A 20,593-nucleotide genomic window follows, 5' to 3' on the forward strand; every position below is an offset into this window, starting at 1 on the left:
AATCCAAAATGAGAGAATTGATGGTTATTTTAATCAGATGCTGCATGACTTAAATATTTTAATAAACATTACCAAAATATTGCCAGAAGTAAAAACAAAAAATCATAATTTCCTAGTGCCATTTCATTGAAAGGATGCCATATATTATAGGACCACAATATGGACTAGTTAATCATTACTTTAGGTTAGGTCAAGTCACAGATGAAATAGAAACTATATTTTAAACAAATCAAAGGAACAGGGCAGAGTACTCACGGACTCACGTCACAGATCCTATTAGTCCTTGCATGTTTTGGGAGCAGGCGTCAAGGTAAAAAAACAACCTTGTGAGCTGAAACACTAATAAACTAAATATGTTGGGATTATTTTCTAACATTCATTTACAATGTGTAAAATAAAACCAGTTACAAAAGGAGTTCAATGTAGAAATAACTTAGTGCACACATTTGCAAGAGGTCATTTTCAAATGATCAATTTCAGATCCAATTATACAAACGATGCTGATAAAAATCATCAGATAATTTGGGGCTTGAATTAGAATATACTTATTTACATGTGAAACTGTGAGCTGACACACAGTCAATAACGCAAGAAATTCATGAAGATAAAGATCACAAGCAACAACCTCCCCCACTGAGGACAACCTGAACATTTGGCACTTTATTTTCTCTTCTCTGTGCAACATCTTTCTTGAGTAAACAGCCCAATTTTCAGGACATGTCAGGTCAAGTAGAAAACAAGTAGCCCTGATGATGATACATATTTTTTTTTATCATTTCCCCTGGAATAAAATGAAGACGCTGTTACATTAGAAAACAAAGGGTGACAAATGAAACCAGTACCTAAACGGCTCAAGAAGATAGGTTGCTTCTTTCCGTAATTGACTTTCACATTCACAAAGCATATCAGCAACCTAAATGACGCCATTTCATTTTGCCAACTCATTCTGTAATTGGAATGTACATGTTGGCTGTTTTTCCAGGTCCACCCTGACACTAAGTAGATGAAAGGTCAACAGTTGTAAAACATCAATAAAAAATGTCACACTACTGGTGAACATTTAAGATATCTACTGATGGATTATAATATGTACAAATGCATTTGCTCACAATTTTAGGTGAAATGATTAACGATATTTGGAGGGTATATGCATGTAAATAAAATATTGTTGCTGCACTTGACTGAGATTAAACCATCTGGATGCATATAAGAGATACTAATTGCCAGTCACTAGATAATGTTGATAAAGTCATTATTGCTCATCTCTCATGCTTGCAAAGTACAACAGTGGGAAAGAAGACCAGTCAATGCAATTCTTTATTAAATCAAACCCAGTTATGAAAATTATATAATTTCCCCCAGCAGTACTGAGAGGAATCCAGTTCACATTACCTCTGGAGGTACTGACAATGAGAATTTAGATGACATAACAGCGTGCACAGAGACATCCACTTTTATCTATGAAGATACAGGGGTCTGGGTTGTCATTTTAAAGAAAATAAGCACATGTCATCAGTTATTGTTACACTGCATGAAATAACAGTCTACCATCTTTCAAACTGATCAAAACAGTTATCAAATGAATGTCATGAACTTAAATGTTTCGATGCATGCATATCAATGACACTGAGTGCAACAGTAAATCAACCTGAGCTAAAATAAAAATAACTATAGATTACATTTATCATCACTTTCCTCAACTGCATGCAAAAAAAAGAAAAGTATAAGATTTATAAAGCCCAATTCTTACTCAACTGTTCACAGCCTCTACACTAACCTGTAAACATTATGACTTAATACATTGTGCACAACACATAAGCTATTTGCAATAAAAAAGCAACCCTAATTTGTTACCTCGAAGATAGATTTGTCACTGTAAACATTGTGATGAAATCATTGGGAATCATTAGATCTAAGTGCTAACATTTTAAGGATGACATGATTCAAATATGTTGTGAAAATAGCTAATATATATTTCTGCTACTGTGCATTTCTGTATCAAACATGATGAAGTACTAACTAACAATGAGAACGAAGATACCATTTAACAAACTCATGTAACTTAATGGTCTTATGGTTTAAAGGCAACTCCTTCTTATGGTACTTCTTACTGTAACGTTCTTATGAATCCACATCTTGCCAGTGAGATCCTGGGGTCAGTCCTTCTGTTCTGACTTGGAGCTGTAGAACTGAATGACAGCGTATTTGCCGCTGGTCATCCAGTCTGGATCTTGGGAGCCGAGCTTCTCCCCTTGGCCCGGCTGCAGACCGACCTGAACGTTGGCCTTGAGAGTCCTCAAGCTACACAGTGGTGCAGGTCCAAAACCTCGCAGTGCAGTATTGAAGCCCACTGTATAATCCCAGTCCCTGTCCCCCGTCAGCTTTCTGTAGTTGAGATCACCTTTAAACAGCAGCAGGTCTGCCCCCTGCAGGGTCGCATACAGGTCCGGAGCATCCGTTGCCATGTCACAGAACTCATGGGGCTGTGTCCAGAAACGATGATCATGATAGAACCACACGCCCTCCTTCAGGTGGCTCTTCCACTGGACACCATTCTTTGACATCCACTTGTGATTGGCCGCCATGGTCTGCTGGATGGTCCACTGAAAATCGTTAGCTGTGACATCAGAGACAAACCATGGAATGGATTTGCCGTGAAAGTGGATCTCATGGGCAAGGCCGGAGGAAACCAGGAAATCTGCTAGGACCAGGTCAGTGAATAACTCAAAGCCAGCATTGTCTAGAACAATGTCCACTCTGACTGCAGTAGTTTTCTCTGACTGTCCTGGCCTCTGGGCAGAAATAAGAGTTGACCATACCATGTTGGAATCATTCACCAAGATGAAGGGTTGTAGGCTGTTGAGGGAATCTATTGGACTGGTCTTCTGTGAGTTGTCTTGGCCAGCAGAGATAGACAAATCACACTTGTTCCCCCATAGAGAAACCTAGGAAGAGTCAAATAAAAAAAACTTAAACCTGAACCTATTGTAATGTGTTGACATATGACCCCCGAATATGATTAATGACATAGAAAATGGATGGACAGATTATTTTGTATGACTTTATTCATTCATCACATCCTTTGTCAGTTTTTTTATTGAAAACGGCAGTGGCCAGAAAGGAGGTTGATTAGAGTGGTGAGACTTAAAAAAAACATTAAAATTACAGGCCGTAAATGACACTAAAATGCTCCGCAGAGCAGAGGGGAACTTAAGAGTCAGGTAATAAATAGGCCTATCTATGGGTTTGTCAATACAAGCACGGTTTACATTACATATCACATTTGAACCATCGTTGATATATAAATATTGATTAGTGCAGCTTTTAACTTTACTTTCTTGATTGTCATGTATAGAAGATCCTTACCTGTAGCAGTTTGTTAAAATGCTCCAACAGCTGATTCTTGGAGAGATCCTCCATGTTCTTGTTGACGCCCTCCAAGTATGTACATAAGGCCATCATAGCCTGCTGAGACTCAAAAAAGCTCTGAGTCTTGCCCTCATTAAACACGTCATAGTCACTGATGGGAGGACTGAAATATAAAAGTGCAAATAAATCACGACTAGAGGAGAACTAGAACACAATATACAGTAGAAAAACAAGAAAAGCTGCATGTACTTCTCCTAAGGCTGCAATATTCCAACACTTACCTTTTTTATCATTAAGCGAACATTGTAATTTTGAAGGACGTAATATCCTTGAAGACTTCTTATAATAATGAGAATGATAACACTCAATTTTGCAGTAACAATATACTAAATTATTTTATAACAACTAAGAGTGGAAGCAGAACTGGACAGCTTAAGTTGCCATTGTTTTGCATTCCAATGTGACCAACTATTAAAAAAGACTTGTCCAATGATTTTGCCTTTGCATCTAAACAAATATAGTGACATATCACATATGTCAATACATATCGCAGGGCAGCAATAGTTCCTGTTAAAAGATGAAAATACTTCTCACTTGAGCCACAGGGCCTCCTGTACCCTGCGGTACATGTAGCACTCCACATAAAGCCAAGGAGACTTGAACCAGCTGACGGACTCCTCGTCTCCTTGCAATTTCTGTTGTTTCTGCAGGTACTGGTTCCAGTACTCTGTGTCTTGCAGAGTGTCTGTTAGTGCTAGTACTGGCTTATCAGTTTGCAGCTCATTCCTCATCTTAGACAGCAGAGCTATTGTTTGCTTCTCTGCCTGAATACCCTCCTGCATGAAAACAAAGAGGAAACACGCAGGACCGAATTCAAGTTTTCAAATGGGCCTCATAATTCCGGATGTAGTTAAAGAAAACATCTCTCATTCAAATGATTAACAATTCTTACCTCTCCATATTCTTCAAAAAACTTGTTTTTGTTGCGATGTATTGTGTCTATAACTTTAGTCAGGATGGTCGGCAATCTGTCTCTCACGGTCAAATAGGCAAATGACCTGTAGATAAACGATAGGTTAGCCATTGATGTTACACCGACACTTCTTGATACTATAGCAAGTGTAGCTATGCACTAGTAAGCTAATTAACCTAGCAAGATGCAAAGTTAACGTTAGCCATACTTTTCAGACATTTCGACTGCAGAAATGATACTTGCTGGTATAACGAACCGTGAACAAATAATTAAGTTTACCAAGTCAGCGTTATATGTTACATGTGTACAACCTGCTGTGTAACGTTACACTTAGCTGGTTATTACCAACTTAATGAATTTCTGTTAACAAGCTAACGCTACTGCTGGTTTGAACACGACAGTCCTAACTTAGCCGTTTTAATACAGCAGTGCAATTAGCCAAATTATTTAACATGGTGACAAAGGTGTTAGATCAGCTGTCAACATACCCAACCACCTTAGCAGACAATGAAGGAGGAACTCCGTGCACAGTTTGATCAGTCGCCATCATTTTAGCAGTGGGAGACGGTTCAAATTCAAACTTTATTGATACAATTTCCAGGACAGGAACAATGTTTAGGGGTCTGCTTAAGGCATAGACAGTTAAGGCTTGAACGCGACGTTACGTGGCAAAGCAGTTTGTATTAAGCTTGCCATCCTCTTTTTCTGGTAACAAATATTTAATATTTAAATAATTTTGACTTTGATAAACATATTTAATATTTAAATATTTGCTTCCTGGTTCGTTCGTTGTTTTATTTATAATAATAATATTGCAATATTGCAGCCTTAGGAGAAGTACATGCAGCTTTTATTGTTTATCTACTGTATATATTTGATAAACAAATATTTAAATATTTGTTTCCTGGTTCGTTGTAGACTTGGGTTTTATTTAGGATACGATGCTACCATCTAGCGGTTAATCTGTAAACTGCAAATTTGGCAAGTTGTGTGTCCTATGATTATCAATCAATCAATCAATCAATCAATCACTCAATCAAATTGTATGTTTATTTGTCACATCATGTGACAGATAGCCTACAATTTACATGTTGCTGCATGGTGCCTTGTTTAATTTAATCAAACTCGCTTTCTGTGCCACACATCAGCTTTCAGTGTTAAAGACTTCAAAATGAGTCTTTTTAGGGCTGGACCAAAGAGCGGTACCCGCTGCCGCATTGCGCATGGGAGTCAGTTGTTGCGGCAGCACCCCGAGCATCCCTAGTTGTCCACAGCAACGGTTGTCATGGAGACTTTGATTCGCTCTATCAGGAAAAAGTGCAGCCCCCCCATCCCACGGCTTTTTGGCGGGAAAAGAAGGAGGGGGTAGAGTAACTAGGCATTACAGTGTGTCTCTGCCGAAGACTCTGATTTAATAGGCTATTGGACTAATATATAATAATTTATATAATTGAATGTAGGCTATGGACTATAGTGTGCACAGTAGGCTATGGTAAAGACATTTGTGAGTAAAATAAATAGCCTAGGCCTATGTTGTATATCTTAATAATCTATCTATCTAAAAACTATATCTGTTTTGAAGAACGTTTTTTGTTGCAGTCAGTCAGTTTCCACTCCAATATAAAGTCCTAAAAGAAAAGGATAAAACACATTGGCGCTAAGTAGGCCTAGCCCACATTGATCCTCCCTTATATTAGATAATGCAACAAAGTAATCACATGAGGTTTACGGTCCATTTGAGAGTTTGGAAACGGGAGGGTCTCTCCATTCTTGGTTCTCTATTTGAAGAACATGACCAATTGATTAGCTGCCTGCACCCACGATTAGTAGCCTAGGCTGGGAAAATACGCGTAGCAATTCATGTTGGCGGTGTTTTTTTCACTCTCAGATCAGCCCCGGTCACTATGGGAACAAGGCGGGCCGTTGTCAGGATGTGGGGTCCTTGGGAGTGGGAGTCCAGCTGCGTCCACCTCCGGTGTTCATCCACCGCCGGCCTCCCATCCCCCCGCCGGGCCCCAGCCTGGCCGGATCTGTTTTTCTAAACCGAGAGAGGAGTGACTCACCACTCCGGTTTCAAAACAGGCCATGAACGTGGGGGTGGGGAGGGCGGCAGCTAACGTTAAAGGTCCTGTTTAAACAGGTGTTTCAGCTCACTACACAGTCGTCTCATGCAACAGTGGAGTAGGCTAGGCTATTTATTTTGAGCAACTAAGTTAGCCTATGTGTAAATTCTGTCCTGACGTTAGGATTGGCCAAATCTAATGCAATTCTTGCTATGCCTTTTTATGCTTTAAACAATTACATGCAGACTGTGTTGTATTTTTTGAATATGCATTAGGCAGGAAAAATTTACAATTTAGTGGAAATCAGTGGCAGGGCAGTCATTTGAAAGGATTAGGGCGTAAGAAAGCCATATGAACAGAGGCAGACAGGATTTCCTCATTTATCCTAAATCCTAATGGTATAGAGCATTATTATAAAAATCTATTGATTATAATTGATCTTGATAAAAAACAATGAGCCAGCGTGGTAACAGTTTGTCTTCTTTCAATAAACCCCTGCTGTAGGCCATTCAGCAAAGTGAACATTTTGTACCCCACTGGCCTATATTTTGTTTAGCTTATTCGTTTCAGTAAAATTGTGCAGGATCAGATCTAGGTCTGTTGTTTGTTGACAGGACAGAGACTTTAAGGTTCTAAGACCCTGTTTACACGTCTCATGTCTTCGGTTCCCTTAAAAACTCTCCACCTATTCTCTGCCTGTCGAGCAAGCCTTTTCAGAGAGCTACAATGTGCTTAGTCTGGTCATCCTGTGGACTCCCTGTCCAAAGGCTGAAATGCAACTCTGTAATGACAGTTCTGGGAAAGAAAAATGGTGTTTACACAGGGGCAACATCTGATGACAAAAAATTGATGTGACTCCAAAGTCCATTTGTGCAAAAGGTCCTCATACACTTCCTGTGCCAGGCAATGTGTGGTTTGTTTCAAATCTATTTCCAAGACCTCCACTGCATACTACCTCTTCTGGCACTTCTTTCTATTCAAAGAAAAAAGTTTGAGTTGCTCAATTTACAGGCTTTTTATGGCAGGCAACCCTTTGTTGGATCGCAAAATGACTGTAGCGTTTACAACAAGCAGATGTAATTACTCTTTTCAAAATCAAAAGCAACGACTCACAAAAATTGGTTTGGTTTTTTCAAGTGCTGTTGTGCTGCTCTAACATCAGCTTTTGAGAAAATTTATTTTTTCCGATGTAGATATCGGCATGGGTTTATAAATTTCTCTGCCATTATTTGCACTCTTACACAGGTGCTTGGAAACTTCACTTACTTCACAAATTAAAGAAAGAAAACAGTTAAGGGCTGGCCAGACAACAGATAATCTGACATCAAAACATAATAATCTTGTTACAGTGACACGTATAAACTACAAACTAGTATTTACTAGTGGTCCACTGTCGAACGAAGGTTGAACCTGTAGCTATTCAATATCCTGTATACAGTTAATGAGAGTTTTATGGGCATCACATCCTGGTTCCCCAAGTGGGCCTATTGTAAAATAAAAGCCTTGTCAAGGGTGAATCCAGTTCCACCAAAAAACAGAATAAATATGAGCTTGATCAATTATCCTTTAAAATCTTAAGTTTATATAAAGCACTTCACAACTGCATATATAAACCTTGTTTTATTGCCTTACTGTAGTTTTCACATTACATTTGAGAACAAAACATCAGAGAATAAAATAATTAAACAACGTTACTTATCAGAAGAAAAAGTTCACAGCCAAATTTACTGTAAGCTTGTTGAAATGTTATTAGAGATATTATACATTTGTATCAATATAATCATAATTCTTGTGTCTGTTAGCCTACTCATTAGTTATGTATTCAAAAGGGGAAATGTCACATATGGTCAAATAGCCTAGATTTTAATATTTGAATATCTTAATATTCGTGTTATGAAGGCTACATCCTTGCTTTTATGTTGGCATTATATCCACTGAATATATTTAAAAAATAATATGCATCACGTTGAATAATTGTAGGTTAGTTCCTTTTAACTTGTTGAAAACCTGGTATCGGCTTAGCTTCAACCGAAAATGCAGATGCAAATGTGGGAAAAGCTATGCTATTTCGTTATTTCAGTGTGTCAACATGATACACTCACAGCCACACTTCGGTTTCAGGTTTAACGTGTCGTTAACGGCGGATGCAGAGCGATTAACTACCATACGGCGAGTCAGCGTAGCTGTTAATGTTCAAACTCACCGGCTGTCAAAAAAGCTGGATAGAGGGGGTTGATCTCGCGGCGGTTACAGTGCGGGAAATTAACGTTAACTCAACCGCCCCTTGCTCAACGGATTTTACAACGGCTGTTTTTTGGCTGCTTTTTACCCACAGTCATGTGATTGTAACGTAAAACCCCTAACCGGAAAACAACGACGGACGACCCTCTCCGCCGCCGACAACGAATGCTGCGTTTGCAAGGAACAGTACAAGCTGCTGCGAGCCCAGAGAGGACGAACGAGTCCCCGGTAACAAACAAACAACGGCGACACGGCAAACTCCACGGATTTAAACGGCTTGCAGGTACGTTGTTTGTAGCTACATACTTAAGTAATTCGTTTACTGGTGGCGTTACGTTATATAGTTACTCGTGTACGCTTCGTCTAACTGCAATTGTCACGGGGAAGTTAAAAGAAACGTATTCGTGACCAACCCCATCCCCCTTGCGTCTCTCGCGCTTTCCCTGTGTGTGTGTGTGTGTGTGTGTGTGTGTGTGTGTGTGTGTGTGTGTGTGTGTGTGTGTGTGTGTGTGCGCGCGCGCGTGCGTTTTCTCGCGCTAGCAATAGCAACCGAGAGAGACCAGAGGCAGGAGTCAGTCTAGGCTTGCTCGTTTTGTATGCTCTCTGTTATGCTTTATGTGCTCTAGCTTGCTTTTCTATTCGCATCATTTAACTGTTTTATTCCGCTAACGTATTTACCTTCCTCGCGTTCTTTCCTCATAAGCAGTTTTAACGGTGTTTTCAGAATAACACACAATCTCAGTACGGAAGTAACTGTTCCACGTGTCTACATCACATCAAGGGCGGTGCTTTATTGTTGCAAACAAGTTGGTATTGATCTAGTTTTATACAGTCTATGGTATTGATTTACACATGGTCCTGTGGCTAACCTAATGGATCATGTGCATACAAGTTGAATTCGCATGATCAATTGTTCAATCGGGCACATATACTTTAGATCTGTGGGAGCCACCAAAAATGCTCGTGTGTTCTGACACTACCAAACTAAAGCCTTTTAGGGGAAATACCATAAAAGACAGTAGTAACATTGAAAATAAACTTTATTTATATAGCACTTTTCTTAATGTTATAAAGTGCTTTACAAAAGAAAAACAGACGAGGCAGATTAAATGAGAATACAGCCAAAGGACCTGAGCACGGAGGAAGTAAAGGCATTAAAATGAATAAGATCAAATACAAATGAATAAAAACAGTATGAATAAAACATCAAACAGTAACTGTGCAATGCCATCCCAAACGATTGGAAAACAATACTGACTTTACAGGGAAGAGACAGATAGCCTACAAAAGCTTTAACAAGAAATGCAGTAAAGTTGATATGGTTATGGAAAGTGCCAACATCTTTGCACCCTGACCTATCTGATGAAATGCATATGTGCAGGGGGCTTTTTCAGTGTTTTTGTAACCAGCAGGGGATATGCAGTTATATGTTTCTGATTATCTGAGGTAAATTGGCTGAGGTATCCATCATCTTCCCAGTCTTCGTAGCTTCATACCTTAGGCTGTGTAGTGTGGAGAAAGTGTTTGGAGATTCATGAAGGGGGTAGAACCAGTTCTGCTTCAGGAATGTGTGTCGACACCCATAACCCTGATCATGTGATGGCCTGAAGCCCTTGTAGTCTCCCAGTGACCTTTTAGGGTCAACTACACCCATCTTATTGGTCAGCAGAAAACACATAGCTCTGAAATGTCCCTTTAAGATTGAGTTTGGACGGCTTGGGCTCTATCTGAACCAAGTCAATGCAAAAGGATGTTTCCCCAAAGAGAAAAAGACGAGCTGTAGTGAAAATAAGCTACGTTATCTACTTGTTATCAGTGTCTCACTGATATTTAGGGGCCAGAACCCTCTGTAGCTCAATTTTTTAAGAACCAAAGTGGATCTCTATTAAAGCAGGGTGAACATTAGAGGGTATTTAGTAGGAACCGATTTGAACACAGTGGTTGTCATTGATTAAAAAAATCTGTTGTTCAGAGTTTATTTAGACACATTAATTACATTAATATTTTGCATCTCTGATGTCCTGGTAGAAATTTGAATCAAAAAATGACTTGTTTTTGCTCTTATGTACCATTGCAAAACATTTGCAAATACCCACTTGTACAATGAACAAATACAATGGAGATGTTTTTGTTTTGCTGAGCAACATTATTAATTGGCATAATTTTCTGACATTAGTGCTAGATTTATTGTGTCCAGTTTTACAAAATGATTCTTCACTGTTGTGTTAAAAGCTGGCCTTTACAAGGCTGTTAGATCTCCCTGTCAGCCTGAGTCCTGACACTTTGTGGTCACAATAAACTCTGGTCTCCTTCCAGACAGGAAACTCATTGCTGCATGTGTGTGCGTGTGTGCCTTTGTGCAGGTTGAAGAATGGAGTTGGCCAACCATGGTCTTATCCTGCTGCAGCAGCTTAACGCTCAGAGGGAGTTTGGCTTCCTGTGCGACTGCACTGTGGCCATAGGAGATGTCTTCTTCAAAGCCCACAAAGCTGTCCTTGCTGCCTTCTCCAACTACTTCAGAATGCTCTTCATTCATCAGGACAGGTACAGGAACAATGTAGCCTATTACTAGTGACTACCTATGACTAGCTCAATACCAAGCTAAGATACTTTTTGTTGTCATATCTGAGAATTTACTGAACACCAAATTCCGCTTCCAAAACCTACAGATAGATAGATAGATAGATAGATAGATAGATAGATAGATAGATAGATAGACTTGTTGTCAAGCACTGGACTGTATCTAAATCTTTTTAGTTTGATGACCAGCAACTAATGTCATTGTTTGATCAATGGAATGGATTGAGGTGACAAATTGGAGGATCTGTAAGGGCATTACGATCAAAACATGGTATCTGTTGTGATTGGTTTAAAGTAATGCAAACAAGCTTTTTCCCCTATCCTATAATAGTAGCCAGACCATACTCCAGCTCTGACACAGCACTTTGGAGATAGGTCTGGCAATGCAAGACTAGTGCATCCATGATAATGTGTTATGGCGAGGTTCCCTCACTGAAGGACATACAGACCAAAACAGATTTATTTACATGCAAGTTTTTTTCAAAACTTTGGACATCGTATGTAAGTTAACTGTAATGTCTTTGTGTTTCAGTGACTGTGTGCGCCTGAAGGCTGCTGACATACAGCCAGATATTTTCAGCTACCTACTCAACCTGATGTACACGGGCAAGCTTGCACCCCAGTTAATAGACCCTGCACGGCTGGAGCAGGGGGTTAGATTCCTGCATGCCTATCCACTCTTGCAGGAGGCCAGCCAGTCTGTGTATTCACACCCTGAGCAGCACAGCATCAACCTTTCCACTTCCCTCTACGGCATCCAGATCTCTGACCAACAGGTAGGGCTGTCAGCTAGATTGTCCACTCGACGGCAGCTCTCCTCACCTTTTGACATGGAGCAGCCAAGCTCAGAGGGGAAGTATCCGTCCACGGCAGCTGTCGCAGCTTCATACGCAAATTCCTTACTATCCAAGCTAACTTCCTCACCCCCAGACATGGAGGCCTCAACCAGCGGCACGAAGCCTACAGTTGAGGAGGGTGGAATGGACTTGCTAAGTGCAGATGGTTCCTCAGCCAGTGCCATCCTCCATGTAAAACCCAGCATCATGAAGAGGAATTCCTCCTTTAGGAAGCATTACTCCTGTCATTTGTGCAGGAGTCGATTCACCCAGAGAAGCCTGCTGAGAGAGCATCTCCTCCAACACACCCATGCTCTACAGCAGGCGCCAGCTGAGCCCAGCAATGCACTCTCACCTGTCATGACTAGAGAACATAGGATGCTAGAGTTAGAGGGGGTCCTGAAGGGATTCAAGGCAGGGTCAAGTGCCTTGGCTGCCACTACAGCAGTAGAGATAATCAGTGACAGTGAGCAAACACCTGTTTCAGGTACCAATTCGGACTCTCCCCGAGCAGAGGTGTCCACATCCAGCTGGGGGGTGGGAGGATTACATTCTCAGGCAGACACGCCACCTCCGTCAGACATTGCGGACATCGACAACCTGGAGAGTGCCGACTTGGACAGGGAAGTTAAGCGGCGGAAGTACGAGTGCTCCACCTGTGGCCGCAAGTTTATTCAAAAGAGCCACTGGCGTGAACACATGTACATCCACACGGGCAAGCCCTTCAAATGCAGCGCTTGTGGCAAGAGCTTTTGCCGGGCCAACCAAGCAGCCCGCCATGTGTGCCTGAACCAGGGGGCCGACACCTACACCATGGTGGACCGACAGAGCATGGAACTGTGCGCTGCAGGCGACGACAGCAGCCAGATGGAGGCGATGTTCTTGGGCTCATCAAAGCCTTACAAATGCAACATTTGTGCGACCACCTTCTCCAGTCCCAATGAGGTGATCAAACACTTGTGTTTTACTCAAGGGGGATTAGTGGGGCTGCAGGGAAACACGGGTGCAGGGATGCTGCTCCAGCCTGAAGAGTTCTCCAAAGATGAAGGCTCTGATTTGTCCAACTCGGGCACCCCACTGGAACCCATTAAGACTGAGGAAATCCTAGTAGAGTAGTGCCAAAACTGTGTATTTGTCCTTTTTAACATGTATGTTTGCTTTCTAAATTATGGTTAATAGGTAAGCTAAAGGTGAAGTTTGTCAGGTTATGTATGTTTGAGGTTCTCAGTCTACTAAAACTGTTTTTCGGAGGGGGGGTTTTGGTACAGTATTTTGGACTTGTTTGGCCCTGAGTATGACAAAAAGTGAAATGAATAGTAAAGTAAATCACCTATAGCTCTTTGAAATTCAGTCCAACATGATCATAAGAAAAGCAAATAACATTAGACTCAAGCCAAAGTTGAATACCAATGAGGGAGATAAAGTAACTATTATCTTGTTTCATCTCATCATTTTATTGTTGGTGTACATTGGTATTAGACTCTCACATGTCAGGCTGTACCACGTTGTTTTTTCTTAACAGCTAAAGTTGTGGTAAGGCTGCACATGCATACTTTGAGTATAAGAGGAAAAGGAAGCTGAGACAGTTCCGGAGGACACAGCATGTTGTGAGATGACTTTGCTGTGCTAGATTTGAGGAGGAGAAAGAGTTGCGAACTATTAACAATCCCTCTGGAGCTGCACAGAAGAGTTGTTTTTTCATGGTCATAAATGAGAGGCTGAGTCAGCAGATCAGGTATAAATTATAATACACAATATACACACAAATATATTCAGACCTGAGACAATCTGTACTCATTTTCTTTCTTTCTTTTTTTTTTTTTTTTTTTTTTTTGAGTAGATGCCCAATATGCAGGGAAGTACATTTGTCTTCCATTCATGTTTCGGTTGGCATTTTGGCTCAGCAGAATGATTAACTTGAAATGTAAAGTAATGACCATTATTTAGTTGTGTTACTCTGTGTTTTGTTGACTGTGCTAAATGTGTTTATAGTTCCTATGTCATTACACCTAATTAAAGCACAATTGCTACTCATAATAAGAGTTTGGCCACTGAAAATTGGTCACAACAAGCAAGAGTGTTCATTGTGTTTACAGTTGAGCCACTTTTCTTTTTTTTACTTTCTCATTTTTACTTGTGTTGTCTAACTCTTTGGTTACTGATTGAAGAAGCAACATGTTACATTCAGACAGACACCTTGATGGGAGGCTGACCTGTACAATATTGTCTTTATATAATTTGCTCCAATCTACTTCTAAAAGCCCTTAATTTTTGTTTGACATGCTTTTTAAATTTTTATATACAATGCTATATTTACAAAGATTACTGTATATTGCAAAGGTTTATGTATATTAGTAGACAAATAGTTTTCAAAATAGGATTACATTTGGTTAAGCAAAAGTATGTATTAGGAATGGGCATGATACATGTATCTTTAATTTCTTCAAGAAATAGGTTAGGATTAAAAATATGATTTGGGATTTTGAGTCTATTCCCCTTGCCAAATTTGAGCTAATTGCTAGCCGCCTCATTCCATTTGTGAAAAAGGAACATTTTCATTTTCTCTGTATTGTTAAGACCATCTTACGTTTATATTTGTTTTTTAAACAGAAAAAGAAGTAGTTATTGCAACAGTAGTCATTTATAGAAAAACATTGTGGGTGCAGTGGATGCAGGTGAACACGTTGAAATGTATATGATGCAGAGGTAGTAGAGTTTGAATGCTTCACCTGTCAGTGTGGAGGTCATATGAACTCAGGCAGGGATGGGGGCATGACACACGGAGAGTTAGCTTTTTTAAGAAATATGAAATGACAGGGTGATATCTCTATATATTTGACTGTCTGGGTGCATATGTGTTAAGGGAATATAAAATATGCTATTATAACTGACAAGAACATCAATTGTTTGTGGTAAGAGAAACCCTTTCTATGAACTACTGATAACTGGAAATTATTTTTTTTTTAAAAAATCTTAAAAAAATGTAATCTTTACATGCATGTTGACTTAATGTGAAGCAGTTATATGATTTGTCAGGCTGAAACATGTCCAGTGTAACAGAAGCACAGGCAGCATATTACAGGGTGTTTGTTTTAAGGTTTGTGCATATTTAAAGAAATCAGTGAGCTTGAGTCTTGAGTTTCTGTTTTTTTTTATCGTTGCAAAAAACAAAATGATTAGTCTGACATTTGTCTTCCAAATTTCTCCCTGACACAGCAGTGATAGCTAGACTACTAATATAATTTGCAATATTATTTTAAAGCAGAGTTGTTAACTAAGGCACACAGAAGCTCATTCATGTGTATTGTAGAAAGTATTTTAAATGTAGTCTTGTTGGATTTATTGACTTGTTTACATCTTTTAATCATTTTTGTTTTGTGAAAATATAAAAAATGCCCATCCTTAGTATGTTTATTATATGTGTAGTTGTTTTTTTCTTCTTCTTTGAGCCAATTTTAGCCGACCAGTTACAGATTTATGACCGTAAAGATGAAGCCCAGCTCCAATTCAGTTTTAGTGGGATTTTTGTACTGTAAATCCTACTATATTAAGTATTGAAAAGCAGCTGCTGCTTTGATGCAATGAGCCCAGTGGTTAGCTAGAGGGAGCTGTTTTCTTATTTGTCTACTCAGGTTGAGTGAGGGGGAAGGCTGTCAAATTCTAAGTAATATCTTTATTAGTGTTTTTCTTATGCGGTTGCCAATTATATATGACCATATTGATATTTGCCATAAATCAATACTCCATCCCATACATACACCCACAAGTGTTTAATATTGCCAAGGGGGAGAATTTGTGTTTGTGTCTTGATTTCAAGCTTTTGTTGAGGCAACTGAAATACTGACATTCATTTCTTAGAGCTCAATTGATACACAGAAATATGCACAGTACATGCACAAAAGTCCAAATCCTTCCTCAGCTCAAATTGTAATCGTTCGTATGCCACACCAGTCTTAGTAACTTAATGGTTTGTGTATGTGTGTGTTTAAACATCTCAGGAAGATGAGAAGTTTGACATCTTTTGTCTTTATCAAAAACAAAAATGTAATTTCAAACTAATGATCTTACTCCCCAGTGCCCATCTGACATCTCTACTGTGATCAATCTGTGTTCTCAGGAATGTGAGTAATTTTCTGTATAAACATCTGTTCTTTTCAATGAAGAATGAACAATAAAAACATGTCTTTTTATAGTCATGGGTCTTTTGTCTCGTCTTTACTTCAATAAAACAGGAGAGGTCATTCAAACATTTAACAAATTATTTATAGCACACTTTAATTGTAGGCAGGTAAAAGAAAATTTTAACAATTTTAACTACTGCTATGAAGATTGTTTTACCTGTATTGTCATTCGTTGTCTGTACAGCCCCCACTTATGGGGAGTTGTTGACAAATACATTAACACTTAAATCTGCTTACAACTACGTTTGAGGCTGATGATGTTGTATACGACAGCAAACTAGACGTTTTATGTCATATTCAATACATCCAGATCAATACAGTGTAGAGACTTACTTTTTTTGTTTAGAAGCAGGAAGATGCAGCATTTCAACTAAGTCTTCCCTGCAATTGTAGGCCTTTTAGAAGTTTCTTCATCCAGCCGGGAATTACAGTGTCTTTGTACAATAAATCCGTAATGATGAATCCATTAATCGAGTTATATAATGCTTGATATCTCTGCATCGCTTCAAGCTGGCATTGTTCTGTTTGTTTAGCATGAAGGCTAACACCTGGGCCTTTCCAAAGAGGTCTCCTGAGTTATCTTAGGTGTTTAGAAGCTTTGTAATCCGGCCTGGATCTGTAGTGTCTTCTCGGAGACTGCACAATAATTCCTGAACAATATATCCACAAATGAACGGTTATTTATTCATCTTTTCATATGAAAAGGTATCATTTTACTACTAAGTTCGGCCATTTTGACTCCCACAATGCAGTGGGGTGAGTGTGTTGACCAATCAGAGCCTGTCTTTTCTGACTATCTTCTTCTTTGGTGTTGTTGCAGATGATGCCACATTCCTGACTGTTTCTGTGCTGCTACATAAACTAAACGTGGAACGAACGAGCCAAAATAATGAAATAACAGTGTAAATATAATTGTTCTCTGTGTGATTTCAATAATGTTTTGTGAGATTTCATTTTTGTTTAATCTTTTCTTTATAGTCATATAACAATTTATACATTCATGTGACATCCCTGCAGCACACATATCCTGATAGCCCAGTTTGTCCTGAAAAAAAAAATGTTCAAAACTTGATTGTGCATTACAGGGTTGATATTATACAAGCATTATTACACAAGGAGACCAGGCGAGGGCTGAATGTTTCTACACTGCTTATAAATGCTATATGGGGTGGGTAGGGGTTAAAGAGTCAGTGGTACATTTTCTTTCTAATCTTTGCTCCAGAGGTAATTAATGTCTTTATAGTGATGTAATAAAAGATCCAGGGACAAATACAAAGCACACACCAATTTTCTCTACCTTTATTGAATGAAATATAGACAAGTTTCTCTATATCCATACTATTAACAGCTTGGACAATATAAAAGACCATTAAGACCATGCTACATGAATATGCTAAATGGCTGTAGGTTATTAGTCAATATTACAACAATATGATTTGTAAGTACATACAGTAGGTATACAATCTGTACAAATGTTAACAGGTTCACAGTAAGTGTGTTACAAAAAGCAGGGATGACTGAAGTGGGCAGGTGCCCCAACTAAATGCTTTACAATAGGCAACAATAGCAGTCTTTTTTTTATCATTTATTTTTACATAAAGCAAGTATAGACGTGACACACCCTCTAGGGTCAAAGTAAAGGGAAGTGGTGACCTAAAGGTGGTCCGTACTTCCTGATCTTTCTCTCGTTTGGTCATAAAGCTGAGTGAAATGTGAGCCTCTAAAGCTGCTTGGGTCAAATTGAAATCAACGGATTATAGAAGCACTCGCAGTTAATTCTCAAGATATCTGAATAATTGACAGTGCAACTTTGCTAAATTTGGTAGTACATGAACAAATACCAGTGTAACCCACATTTTCCTTTGGTGCTAAAATTGGACTCCAGGAATGTTTCAGATATTCCTCCACCGTAAAACATCTCCCACTTTGCCAATGAACTTGCAAAATAAGCCTTGACCTTGTGATTTAGGTTTGATGCGTAACTCAAAGCAGCTGAATAGATGCTTTTGGAATTTAATTGGAAACAACTGATGTCTTATCCTGTGAGCAATGGAAAGACCATGACTCCCTGATTGATCCAAACTCAATTTGGTTTCTAAATGAAGAGTAAGATGAGATTTAAGTTACTTCTGGTACAATGCAGTCGGTGTTTGTGCCTTTCACCTAAATCCCCAACCAGTGCCAGTTTAATGAACCTGAGCCATCATGCTGAGTAAAGAACAAAGGGTAAACGTGCACTACTTTTGTAGGCCACAGAGGGCATCAACATAGGCATTACATACCATTTCTTTTCATCAAGAAATATAAATATACTGTAGTAAGGAAGGTGTTCAAAATTTTCTGAAAATTGTGACACAAATAATACAAACAGTATGTCACACAATAACTCAGAAGCATTGCTATTGAACACCGTGACACATTAGGCTTTGTGTTTCTTACATACACAGTCTACCCAGTCCAACTCTTCCAGTGCCAAAAATTTGCTTACGCATCCTTTGCACGTCACTGTTTACCAAATACCTCTACCACATGATGGTGTTATAATAGTACTTTATTGTTTTTTTTACATGAAACAATGTGTAACAATGACTTTTTCACAGTAAATCAGGCGATTGTTTGTCTTATCTACATGGAGCTTATGAAGTATTTTGTTGGGGTGCAGAGTGAGAACACATTGTGACAAGATAATGTGTCAAAAGCATTTCTGGTAGATATTATCATCCTCTCTCTGCCCTCTTGTTGTTTTTCTTCAGTCAGTGTCATCACTTACTGTCAGTCGAATCCCACGTGTACCATGGTTTAGTTATAATTGCTACAGAGTCTTGAAATAATCATTGAATATGACTATTAAAAGCTGTGATACGCCGTAACAGTCTCACATTTGTTTGGGTAGATTTTACAAGAAACTTTTTACATGTTTATCTGCATCAACCGTTAAATTTACCGTCACAATGTTGCTCAAAAGAATACCTGATGTATCACAGCTTAATGTGGGAATTTTAAAAACAACAAGGCAGCAATGTCCAAATAAAGAATGAAAAAATAAAGACTTAGGGGTGAATAAAAAGAATACTCAAGATATAAATACAATATAGAAGATAATAATCCTCCATCTCTTCACCTTCTGACACCATCTCACTCTCCCTACTGTACACATACAAACACACGCGCACACACGTATGAACAGATACGAACTCGACCAGGTTGCAGACTCTCGTCTTAAGCAGCAAGAGCAATGGAAAGTCACAGAGACACTGAACTTACATCACACTGATTACAAGCCAGACGGGATGCTTCTGAGGCACAGGACATGCTTTAGTGTGTGTGTGTATGAGAGTGAGTGAGCGGGTGAGGATATGGCGGTGGGACGTCATATTGGGGTGACAGGGCTGCAGGATGTGGTTGGAGTACAGGTGGAAGGGGAGGTGGAGGTCATTCAGTCTCTCTGGGCAGGATCGGCCCAGTCTCAGTGTGTTACCACAGAGCAGCCTCTTTCTCTAGCTCTCTCTCTCGCTCTCTCTCTCCCCCTCATCACGTACTTCCTGGTCCAACCAGTGCGTCTCCCAGGCATCAGTCTTGTATCTTCAGCTGTGGTGGAAAAGAACACAAACAAGATATGAGGAACAAGAAAAGACTGCATCTTTTCTTCTCTGGAAAAAGAAACCATCTTAGATTGACATTACACTTGGAAACCACTTTGTCCCTCAGAGTGTTATGTTGTAAAAAAAAAAACTGAATATAATTAAATATTTGTATTTATTTTTAACAAAATATTGAGCTCCTCTCTGGTGCACTACGCAATTGGTTTATACTGTACTGTATATTCTGTGTCAATCTCAATAAATCCTTAGACATAATATATAACATGGCAAGTTGATTATATACTGTACATATAAATTATGACTCCCTAATAATTTCAATTCCGCTGCAATATTCCTTATTTTTCATTCTCACTTTTAGTTTTTAGTTTTCTCTTTTATTGTTTCAAGGTTTGTTTATATGACTCAGCACACACTTGGTGTGAGAGTGCTGCTGTAACCTATCAAGCTCTTTCCTGCTGTTCTCTCCCATTTCTATCCCTCTCCAGACTTTCCTCTGCTGCAGAGATGCATGACTGCGTAATAAATATTAAAAAGGGAACTACGCCCAAGATTCTCCCTCCTCCACATAGAACATCAGACATCAGATAACATCAGTGTGTCACTGAAACATTGCACATTAAAATTGCACTATCCTTTACATATTAAAGATATAATTTAGTCAAAATAAAAATAAAAAAAACAACTTTGTAATTAAATCTAACATATGCATACTCCGACATGGTTTCTTGACTCCATACTGAGCCTGTGA

At 39.1% G+C, this 20,593-nt stretch overlaps 3 protein-coding genes across 4 annotated transcripts in view; 1 reads left to right on the forward strand and 2 right to left on the reverse strand.

Annotated features, from left to right (window-relative positions):
• Positions 1-1,299: 1,299 nt before the first annotated feature.
• Positions 1,300-8,711, reverse strand: dcph1 (damage control phosphatase 1). 2 transcript variants are annotated; one of them, XM_078273951.1, is made up of 5 exons: positions 8,609-8,711; positions 4,322-4,427; positions 3,964-4,205; positions 3,367-3,532; positions 1,300-2,945 (listed from the first exon to the last, which is right to left on the reverse strand). In XM_078273951.1, exons 3-5 carry the CDS (start codon positions 4,158-4,160, stop codon positions 2,157-2,159), a joined length of 1,152 nt encoding a protein of 383 aa, XP_078130077.1. In that variant the 5' UTR covers positions 4,161-4,205; positions 4,322-4,427; positions 8,609-8,711; the 3' UTR covers positions 1,300-2,156. The 2 variants fall into 2 exon arrangements, with proteins under 2 accessions (XP_078130077.1, XP_078130075.1); XM_078273949.1 differs by lacking the exon at positions 8,609-8,711 and adding an exon at positions 4,831-5,237.
• Positions 8,712-8,838: 127 nt separating this feature from the next.
• zbtb2b (zinc finger and BTB domain containing 2b) lies at positions 8,839-15,467 on the forward strand. The gene is made up of 3 exons (XM_078273948.1): positions 8,839-8,929; positions 11,010-11,190; positions 11,759-15,467. Exons 2-3 carry the CDS (start codon positions 11,018-11,020, stop codon positions 13,176-13,178), a joined length of 1,593 nt encoding a protein of 530 aa, XP_078130074.1. The 5' UTR covers positions 8,839-8,929; positions 11,010-11,017; the 3' UTR covers positions 13,179-15,467.
• Positions 15,468-17,526: 2,059 nt separating this feature from the next.
• The window catches only part of akap12b (A kinase (PRKA) anchor protein 12b), a 44,049-nt gene continuing 40,982 nt past the window's right edge, over positions 17,527-20,593 (reverse strand). The window contains 1 exon segment of the mRNA XM_078274089.1: positions 17,527-19,831. The gene's annotated coding sequence lies outside the window, so the exon portion shown is untranslated.

The sequence above is a fragment of the Sander vitreus genome, chromosome 18, assembly GCF_031162955.1.
Source record: "Sander vitreus isolate 19-12246 chromosome 18, sanVit1, whole genome shotgun sequence".
Classification (NCBI taxonomy): domain Eukaryota; kingdom Metazoa; phylum Chordata; class Actinopteri; order Perciformes; family Percidae; genus Sander; species Sander vitreus.